Source organism: Manacus vitellinus, unplaced genomic scaffold (assembly GCF_001715985.3).
Source record: "Manacus vitellinus isolate BGI_N305 unplaced genomic scaffold, ASM171598v3 scaffold_31_pilon, whole genome shotgun sequence".
NCBI lineage: Eukaryota > Metazoa > Chordata > Aves > Passeriformes > Pipridae > Manacus > Manacus vitellinus.
Window position 1 is genome coordinate 8,849,867 of NW_021940379.1, and position 11,075 is coordinate 8,860,941.

Sequence of the window (11,075 nt, forward strand, 5' to 3'; positions counted from 1 at the left end):
ATACAGGTGTTTTGTACTATCACCAGAGGAACAACCAGGGCAGTTTTTTTCTTTCCCTAAGTTAGAACACTGTGATGGACACAATGTTTTGCACACATGCACTGCTATTACAAGTAACTCCCATTTGAAGAAATTATAAGATATTAACACAGACAATGCCAAACCACAGACTGCCATTGACCCAGAGTCAAGTGGAAGTCCGTGCTTTCCCATGACTGTCACTCCTTTCCTGTGGCAGGATTTAGTGCAAGGGGTGAAGCAGCCCCCAGTGGTTCCAGCAGCCTGTTATTGAGGCAATAGGGGTGGTGTTCCCAGGCCCTGGCTGGATCAGATCACTGACCAACTGTCACACAGAACCTTCAGGGGAGTCCCAGTCCTCCCCAAAAGTGCCACTGTGCCGGACAGTGATGTGAGGGGGAGCAGCTGGGGTAAGAGCAGAGCTCAGCTGCAGGCTCTGCAGGGCCCAGGAGCAGATGCTGAGGAACAGATAAAAGCAGCTCCGTGCCTGTTTCCTCCCTGCACTCTGGAGCTCGGCAGCTTCCTGAGCCAGGGGTTTTATCTTGCTGGTTCCCTCTTCCATGAATTTTTCTTCTTGCTTTTTGAACCCATCTCAACTTCTGGCATTGCAGAGCATCCTGTGACAGTGTTACAGAGTGTTTTGCACTTGGAGAAAATGTGCTTTTGTTATTTTGTAACCTGTTACGAGACTCGTATGAACCCACAGTTGTAGGAACTCCAGGCAGCAGAACTGGAACTATTTGGGGTGTGTGGCTAAGAAGTGCTGAGAACTGCAGGCACCTACAGCAAATGCAGGCCCACAAAACACATCCTGCATGTTCCTTGCTTCTCACCCCAGTATTAGGGGTGAGTCCAAACAGAAGAAATGGTTCTGTTGGAGGCTGTTCTTCCAAATGGTTAAATAGTCTAGAAAAGTTCATGCTGTGAACAGCAGTGACTGTGAGTCACTCATTCCCAGAATTATTATTTCTGAAAGAATTTTGTTTAATTCTTCCCTTGGAAGTTCCAATGCCTTTTATAAAAGTTCCTGATACATCTGGGTTTACATTTTCAAAAGCACAATTAAAGTCCTTCCTTGAATTCAAATATTAACTTTGTGTGGAGTCACATCTTAGCACATTAGAAATATCTCATCCATTCAGCAAAAGACATTATGTGTCTTTTGTTCTGGTCCTTACCAGAGAAAATGGTGTCTTACTGATTATAATAAAATAAATACAACCATATAACTGAAAGCTAAATTGAGTTTTAACAGATAAAACAACTCCACATTCCTTGGCATTATTTCTTTTACATTGAAGAAAAAAAAAGTTATGCTGCTTAGACAAAATAAAACTGTCTTTTTTCAGTTTTAGGATCCCTTTTAAATTGATTATCTTTTAATTCAGTCTGTTCCTCACATAGCTGGATGTTTGAAAGTTGAGCCTAAATTTTGTGTGATTGCTTTGATGGCTGCACTACAAAAGCAATTCATGAAGATATTGGCCCACTACTGTAAGACACTGAGCATCTTGAACTCTCCCAATCCTCCCTGGAGATAAAAATTACTCAAGTCCAGATTAAACAACTTATTCTTATCCATATGCATAAATTCTTTTCATTTCCATAAGGTTTCAGTTGGTGTTTGATTCAGAATATTTGTGTGTGCTTTGCCAAGTTACAGTACATGGCTCCAGGTCCAAGCCTTTCAGAAATAAATACTCAAGAGCTGCACACTGTGGGTGACATCCTCTGTTAAAGGATTACCAGAGAAAAAAGTAGTGGATGTCAGAAACAGTAACTTAGATATTCCCTGGGTTAATTTTAGGATTTGGGTGTGCTGATAGGCAGAAATTTAAGGGCAAACTTCCCACTGTCTGTTCATCTTTGGTAAACTGCTGATTTGATCAAAATGCTCTTCTGTGGGCTTTATCTGGAATCACTAACAGGAAGAACCACTCTAACATCTCACATTTTCTGTGTTTTTACAGATGTGCTGTGTCAGCAATCAGAAATATCAGGCCCACAGAAAGCTGGTCTCTGCTGAGCCCTTTTGAAGCCCTCAGCTCAGAGCTGGAGCTCTGGCAGGGCACAGACAGGAAGCCCCTATCTGTGGATGCACCAGGATCTCTTGACACAAGCTACTTTGCAAGTTATTTACAAATCCCTAAGAAAAGCTGCAGCAGATAAGTATATTCCCTTGCTGCAAAAAGAATTCCCAAACCTCGTTTTCAGTGACACACTACAGGAAATGAAGATTGTGTTTGACTTACAGCACTCTCAGAGTGAGACAGAAGTGTTTCTTTTGCATTTACAAGCATGTACAAACCCTCCTTCTCAAGATGTTACTTGTGGCAATGAAGAAGCAGTAAAAAGAACCTACAAATACTCTCCAGTGTTAGAGACATTTTACATCTTTTCACCAGTGACAGCCAGTGACTTTCCTCTTACTGGTAACCACCTTCACTTTCGAGAAGGAAATCATGATTGACCAGACAGATGTATGTTTTTCCCAAAACCAGGGCTTGACTCAGACATGTCTTGTGAAGAATAGGATCAGCACTGCTGAGCAGTAATCACTCACAATGAGAGGAGATGTGCCAAACCTCCCAGGTGTGCTCAGGAATGCAGATTTCCTGGGACACAAGAGAAATGTAGTACCTTTCCCATCACTAACCCTGAATGGGTTTCAGTAATTTCATGGTCATGTCTTTACCAATTACTTTCAACATTTGCAATGTGTATTTAAAACAATGGCACTTGTCCTTGCTGACTGTTGTTTACAGACTGACATCTGTCTGTCAATCACCATGCAATTTCCCAAAAATTCCATGGGAGAGAGGTCTGCCAGGATCCTGGTACACCACCATCTGTGGAAGGAGGCAAACCCTGGAGAGGACAGAATCAGCCTGCAGTTCTCCTGAAGGAAACGTGCAGTAGGATGGAGCATTAGGCATGAAACAATGTGTATTTCCTACAGCCCCTACCCTGCCTATCCAGGCTTTAACACATTCCCAGGATCTGTCCATGGCATTAAAGAGAACCATTTGAGTGGCATGGCCTCAGCACGTGCATTGTGATCTTTTGGTGAGCAGGATGATCAAACCTTTTCTGCTCACCTGCAGACGTGACATTCCAGGCTTTGGGAAAGGGCTCTCATTCACCACATCAACTGTCCTGAACAGCCTTGACACAGTTATGGTGTCCAGTGACACTGCAGTGTTCTCTGGAAACAAGGAGCTGAAGAGGTGTGTGCACAGCTCCTCACCAGTGCAGCCCAGCTGGTCCTGACTGGGGTGACAGAAAGGTTCCCAGCAGGGCCTGCTCTTAGAACACAGAGACACGGAGATAATTCCAACACTGGGAAGCCTCAAATGCTGATCGAGAAGTTCATGTGCAGAGGAATTCAAGTAGGAAGGTGTGGAACTTGGTCCTGATGATGGTTTAGCACAATTAATTCCCTCGTTCTGTGAGGAAAGTGCTGTAACACTGTCTCAGTGCTCCCACCGCGTGTGGCCCAGCCAGACCCAGGCTCCTGCTGCCTCCAGGCAGAGGGGGTGTGTAAAGCAGGGCTGGGGCAACTGTTTGGAAAGGGATACAAAGCAAATATATGAAGGCTGGAAGCCTTTTTCACCTCTTTCATTACTTTCCCAACTATGTATCTGTTTCCTTCTTTTCTTTTACCTGAGCCTTGTCACATCACCACTGAGGGGGAACAGCAGCGTGGGCACCCACTTCCCAATCCTGAAGGGCAGCAGCAACACTTGTACTAAAAAAAGTGTTGGATTCTTCATCATTAGCACCAGTCATGGAGCACTACTGGTTCCTCTTGCAAAATTCTGGCCTGACTTTTAAATCACTGTTTCTCTTTGCTCAAAAGATGATCTAAGAGAGGAAGTAACAATTTCATGTAAACCACTTCTGCTTGTTTCCAAAATAAATGATCTTTACATAGGTACTATGGTGAAATTGTGCACTTTCATTTTGTAATAACCTGCTCATTTGACAAGGACTCATTCCTGTGTGCCAGTCTTCTGATGTGTAACACTGGTCTGAAGACACGTTGGCACTGCTGACATGCAAGGACTTCCTGCAGCCCTATCTTACTGTGGAATGTGCACTCAAACTCCAACTAAATCTCTTCTCTTAGGAAAAGAGTTAGAGTTTAAAGGATAATTCAGAAAGGAGTAATCTTCACTGAGAAACCTCAAGCTTTCTAAATAAAGAACAGCCCTTGCCTAACCACTCTGTATTTGTAAATCTCTTTGCCTTTATTCCAGCACTAATTAGAATACAAAATATGGCACAAAATCAATCTCTAATAGGATTTCTAATTCTTCACCTTTGCTTATGTCTGATCCAAAAGTTATGGTAAGCTCTCTCGAGATCACTGGGCTTTCAATTAATCCTTTGACTCACACTCCATCTTATTCACACAAACAATACTAGGTTTGTGCATAAGTTTGATCCTAAATGTCATTTTCCTCTCTGTCTTCTAGATGCTTAATATTTTAGGGATGAGAAGGAGCAGAAACACTTGGGTAAGGGACACTCCAGAAGTCATAAACCAAGTGTGCTCTGCAGACTACATTTCAGGTGCCCAAAGGCAAATCTATGCCAGCATTGCTGGTGGGATGCCTTGGGGCTGAGCACAGCCCTGGCAAGGCTGGAGGGCACAGCACTTCTGTGCCATGGGACAGGGTTCATACCCCAGGACAAGCAATGTGGGGAGAGCCCGGACCCCCCTTAGCAGCCCTCCCAGTTACTCTGAGCCTGGTATTTGTCCTGATTATGTCAGGAAAAGAGCAAAAACACAATCACCTCTAATCCCAAAGCCCCTCTTGCTATAGCATGGCTCCTGTGCAATTGTTCCCAGCTTGAATACCACTTCCGCCCATTTTCATGGCTGTAAAGCCCCTCTAAGCATCCCCCCAGAATAATTTAATTAATACACAGCTGGAGCAGAAATAGATGGAATTACATGAATGGTCATTTGTTTGAGTTATTTTGCTGCAAGAACATTGTGCTTTGGAGTTTAAAGGAATCCAGACTTTTGCAGCAAGGATTTAACTTATAAGCAGCGATTTTCTTTACTTAACATCCCAAGGAAAACATCATGCTGATGTGTGTTTCCTTTTAACAAATAGAACCCTTTCATTTCTGAGAGTTTAATTTTCAGTGTTGTGACACTTACACCCATCACAAAGCAGCTGTGCTGGAGCTGGTGGGGTCCTCAGGCCCCCCAGCCTGAGTCAGTCAAGGTAGCAGTAAGTGAAGTGAGCAGAGGGGGAGCACCTTGCACCCTGGTCTCATTAAAGGTGGTCTGTGCAACAGACCTTTGGGATCAGGGAATGGAATAATTGAAAATGGAGGTTGCTGCCAGTAACCAGGATAAAAGCTAATATCTGGGGTAAGGAAAAGGAACAAACAGACAAAGGTGAAATACCAGCACGGGAAATGCCTGTAAGCAGAAAGGTCCAGTTGCTGTGTGATTATTAAGTGTGCATTTCCCCAGAGAAATAATTGCCTTGGATTAAGTGATTTGTAGGAATCAGTTGCTGGGTTACAGGTAGCAAGGAAAGGTGGGGTGAGGGCTGCAGAGGTAAAACAAGCCTTGCAGTAGTTTCCCTTCTCAGCCCCAGGGCCCGGGCAGCTGCCCCGGCCCCGTCAGTGCCTCCCTCCTGCGGCACAGGCCATTTATCGGAGGAAATTCAGAGTTCCGTGCTCCCGGGCGAGTGGCAAGGGTGGGGCTTTCCTGTGCTTGTGGGCTAAGATAACTGGCATTTCTCCCCCCTTTCGTGATTGTTCTTCTGTGCCGTTTTCTATATAATCGTTATTATCATCATAAATACAGATGTTATTCCGTTTCAGTCTGTGCTCTGGGTTTCTTCCTGTTCACCTCTGAGATATCTCTGTCTCTGTGGATGGTTCTTTTGCACATTCTCCCCTCCCTGACACCAGGGACTCTTCTGAGTGATTGTAAGCAGCCTCAGTTTGACAGACTGCACAGCCCCAGTCACACATTCCTCCTGAACTTGCACACTGGAATTTGCAGTTTTGAATAATTGAAGTAAACTGTATGTATTTCATATACAGCTGGAAGAGGAGATAAATCCTCTGAACTCCATTTGCCAGGCAGTCTTTGTTAGGAAGACATTTTCCATGCTAGAAATGTTTACAGCTCCTCCTGCAGAGATAATCAATGGAAGGCTGCAGTCGTCATGTGTCAGCATGTCCTACACCGCAGTCCACAAAGCTGCTGATGTTCTTTGGTTTCCTTTTTTTGGGTGTCCTGTGGCTAAAAGCTTGTCTCCTGGCTGGGAAAAAAAAAAAGAAGTGAAAGGCCACATCCAGTGTACTGTGACCTTGTTGTCATCCTCCTGTTACTATGCCAGGGTCTTCTGCAGAAGAGTCACCACTCAGGATGTATTGGGACACTGCCCCGTGTCACCTCAGCAGGCACATCCTCAGCTGGCAATCCATGTGATTCCTGTAACCTTTGCTTATCCTTCCTTCTGCTGCTTCTGCTTCTCATGTGGACTTTTCCATTCATGCTGCACTCATATCAGCCTCAAGATTTCCATCACAAACCTCTGCATGCCACAAAACATGCTGTAAGTTACTGTGCAACAGAGAAAACCACTTATGTAGGGGCAGGAAATGTGTTATTTTCAAACTCTGCAATCTCCTCTACGCTAGGGTACCTTGGGCTAGTTGAAACTAAATCCACAAAAAGCCAAACCAATTCTAAAGTCAGTGTGAACATAACTTCCAGTTTTGTCTAAAACATTTAAACTTATTGCAATCAGAACAAGCCTTTCTCAGGGCACCCGGTGGGAAGCCCCTGGGGCACAGCTCCCTGTGAGTGCTGTGAGCAGCTGGTGGGGTCGGTTCTCTTTCTCTGGACTGGAACACAGCATTCCCACCACGAGCACTCCCTGCCAGCCTTGGGGGCTGTGACATGCTGCTGCCTGCAGGGACTGAACCAAGGCTGCTTTGCAAGAGCAAAACACCAGTGGGCCATGAAGAGACTGTAGCAATTACAATGTCTGCATGGCCTGACAATGAAACCTCTTGTAAATACACCCTTTTTGATATGGGCACATAACTCATCAACATACCATAAAGATTCAAAATGTACTCGAACTATTAAAAGAGTAAAGTCAAGTTTGGGATCTTTGTGGTGACATATTTAAATGGTATGCTTTGCTCTTGGCTCCAGTATCAGAAAAAAAAGTTTCACACTCGGTGTGAGCAAAGAGCAATTATTCTTCCTGGACCAAACTGAGAATCTGTCTACTGGTACTGACAGGTGACCTGCAGATCCCACGTTCAAAGCTCTTCCATTTTCAGGGTGATTCCTAAGCATTGTAAGTGAATATTTTATTCTGGAAGAGCAACATTAGAAATATGAGCAAAGGTGTAGGCAAATGCCACAGTATTTTAGTTATCTATTTAAATCTCACTTAAGTAGAGAATATGAGACTAATTAGTTAAAAAATGTATTTTGAAGGTATTTTTTCTGTCAGAATTAGTGGGGCTTGTCTGTCTTCAAGTACAGACATCTGATAGTACCATGGTTGTGGGTTCAATCCCTGTATGGGCTATTCACTTAAGAGTTGGACTTGATGATCCTTGTGGGTCCCTTCAAACTCAGAATAATCTGTGAAATCTGTTTGGTCCTGCTTTTTTAATGTTGCCTGTCAGAGTGTGCAGGAGAAAGCTGTGCAGGTCAGTCAGCACACTTAGTGTTCTGGGAAATGATCAATTAGACTCTGATAAGCAGGACTTCCACACTGCTGGGTGCCTGCGTTGGGGCAAGACCTCTCCGAAGGTCTGGCTGCGGACTTTATCAGTAAATAGGAAACACACAGATAACGGCACCGAAAGGAATTCGAGCAGATGGACTCCGCGAAGAGATGCCTGCAGCCCCGCGCTGAGCTGGGAGCGGGCCAGCGTGCGCCGCGAGCTCCTCCGGAGCAGAGGCTCGACGCGTTCCCGAGCTCACGCGGGACCCCACCGGCACGTGTGAGGGAAGCCCCCGCACGCCCCCCCGGCCCTGCCCGTTGCCCCGCGGGCCCCAGGCGGTGCAGCCCGGCAGGGGCAGGGCCGGGGCGAGGCGGGCGCCCCGCGGCCCCTTCAAATAGCGCTGCCCGCGGCCGCGGCGCGCACGAGCCGCCTCGGCCAGCGCGGGGAGCGCAGTCGCACCCCGCCCCGTTCCTGCCCGCGGAGCCCCCGGCACAGGCAGCATGACTACCGGCGGCGCTGGAGATCCTGGGGCTGGGGCTTGCGCATCCTGTCTGGTGGCGTGATCCTGGCCTGCGGGCTGCCCATGTGGCAGGTGTCGGCCTTCATCGACGTGAACATCGTGGTGGCGCAGACCATCTGGGAAGGGCTGTGGATGAACTGCGTGGTGCAGAGCACGGGGCAGATGCAGTGCAAGGTGTACGACTCCATCCTGGCGCTGCCGCCCGAGGTGCAGGCGGGCCGGGCGCTCACCGTCGTCGTGGCGCTGCTGGGGCTGGTGGCGCTGATGGTGACCGTGGTGGGCGCGCAGTGCACCAACTGCATCCGGCCCGGCAAGATGAAATCCCGCATCGTGATCGCCGGCGGAGCCATCTACATCCTCTGCGGGGTCCTGGTGCTCGTCCCGCTCTGCCTTGGTTCGCAAACATCGTCATCAGCGACTCTACGACCCACACCGTGCCGCCGTCCAAGAAGCGGGAGATGGGGCCGCGCTCTACATCGGCTGGGCGCGCACGGCCCTGCTGCTCTTCGGGGGCTGCCTCATCTGCTGCTGCTCCTGCTCCCAGCGCGACGAGACCTCCTTCCCCGTCAAGTACTCGGCGCCGCGGCGGCCCACGTCCAACGGCGAGTACGACAAGAAGAACTACGTCTGAGCGGGGCCGCGCCGCTCTCGGCCCCGCGGGGACACGGACACACGGCCGCGGGCCCGCCGGAGCGCCCGCGCTCCCCTTTGCCCGGAGGCTCTTCCAAAAACGGGCACCCCCGTGAAGCGGCGGCCCCGGGCAGGGCAGCGCCCGGCGGGTCGGGCCGCTCGCTGCGGCAGCGCGTCGCCGGCCGGGGTGACCGAGCGGCCGCGGCACCGCGGGGCAGCACACGGGACATCCCTCCGGGCCGCCGCCCGCCCGGCTCCAACCGCTCACCGCGCCGTGCCCCGGCGATGCCCCGAGATCTTCGTGAGTACTTCGGCCGCCGGTGCCTCTCGGCTGCTGGGACCGGCTGGGACCGGCGTCGGGTGTGCGCTGTCGCCCAGGAGGAGATTCCCATCCGCGTTCTCCCTCCTGAAAGCCCGCGTCTGGCGGCTCCCGCTGCGGCTTTAACTGAGTAGGGGGGTTTTGATCTTCTGTTTGGGCAACTAAACTAGGGATCCTGTCCAAAGCATGGCACTAACCTTGATCCTTAATCCCGCTGTTGTTTGGAGAAAGGTATTTGACTTTCTTCATTTGTTTCAGTCCCTCAGAGAAGTGAGTTGGTCTGTGTGTCTTTGAGACCTTGAAAGAGATTTCAGGTGGTTGCTGTCCTTTAGTGGAGTACAAACCAGATTACACCAGGTTGCCCCTTGAGGTTCTTCATCTCCTCTCCTCCATCAGCTTATGCTCTGTTTTTACTTGAATATGAACTCATTGCCAGAATTATCCGAGGCCTAGATTCAGAGATCTGGGAGATCACTCTATGTCCTGGCTCCAGCAGGGCCTCTGCTCCTCTCATCTGCACTACAGGAGACTGGAAGCATAAAAATTGCCCCAGATACTGATGGTTGGGGGGGGTGATGCTTTTGTGGCCTTCTTGCCAAGCCCCGCTTGCTGCCAATTTTGAATTGTGTGCTCAGTTGGACGTGCACTTGGTTGGCTCCCCACGATGATTTTGTTAACACGTGCTTTCCTTCATTTACCAAATCAAGCAAAAAATTGCTAGAAGAATTTTACCAAAAATATCTTGACTGAGACTTTATGTCAGCTGATCAGGAGATGTGAAGTCCTGGCTCTCACAGCTCTCAGCTCCTGTGCCTTGCCTGGTAACACACTGCAGACTGGAAGGAAGACACATCGGGCAACATAACTCTAATTTTCTGAGCTCAACACCTGCAGAAATTTGCCACAGCCCGGAATACCAGCTTACACTTTTCCATTTTACACTGCAGAGACAAACGTTTTTTCAAGGGAGGGGTTAGGGGGATGTGTGAAACTCCTCCACAGGAGTTACTTGTACATCAGCACAGGATCCTGCTCCCGCCCGTGGCAGCCTCTGCATTGCCATAAGGAGATTTCTGCCAAGAGCCAGTGAGGAAATGTGCTGTTTCTGTTCCTCAGAACACAACACTACAACCTCATGGGTCCCTCAGAGTCGTGTAGCAGTACAGTGCACACCTGACCTGAGCATTAACTCTTATCTTTCTGATATCTCCGAGACTGGTGGACTAATCATAACTGTGGGTCTGTGACAGATTGACATGGACTGTGTTCCTGCCTTGCTTAGCAAACTTAAAACCCCGGGGGTATCAACATGTTCACAGACCAGAATGAGAGACTAAAGCCTTGCCCCTGCAAATTGTGATGTTGAATATTGAGCACATGATTTACCCTTTTAAAGATAACTGCTTTCAGTTTTTTAAGACATAAATAGCAGGGTCTGAGCCCATCAGAGAACACAAAAGCAGAGCAATATGTCTACAGTTAGGTTTTTTTCTATAAAGAGGTGCAGTTCTTATACTGCCTGCATTTAAATAAAAGCTGTAATATTTTTGTTATGATGTGATATGTAGTTTTGGTACAAGAATGAAATATTCCATATTTCATCATTTCAACTTTTTTAAACAGTGTAACCTTGTAAACCTTGTAAAAATGTATTTAAATGCATATATTTTGCAAGAAATCTACCAAAGTTGGCTTGCTATGTGGTTTGGTGCCTTTATTTGTTTCATGATTATTTTTTACTTTAAATGATAATGTCCAACTGCATTTGTCACCCAGCCCACAGACACACTACACCTTCACTCAGAGCTCTCTGATGTCCAGCAGATATCAGCCCAAATCCTGGACCTTGCTCTTTGGTCT

The 11,075-nt window shown here is 47.8% G+C and overlaps 1 protein-coding gene across 1 annotated transcript; it reads left to right on the top strand.

Annotated features, from left to right (window-relative positions):
* Positions 1-8,253: 8,253 nt before the first annotated feature.
* CLDN5 (claudin 5) lies at positions 8,254-8,939 on the top strand (the record flags this gene model as incomplete). The annotated part of the gene is given in 4 exon segments (XM_029961222.1): positions 8,254-8,300; positions 8,302-8,650; positions 8,653-8,728; positions 8,731-8,939. Coding segments are annotated over 4 exon segments (639 nt in total), but the record flags the coding sequence as incomplete, so codon positions are not given.
* Between the last annotated feature and the right edge of the window lie 2,136 nt (positions 8,940-11,075).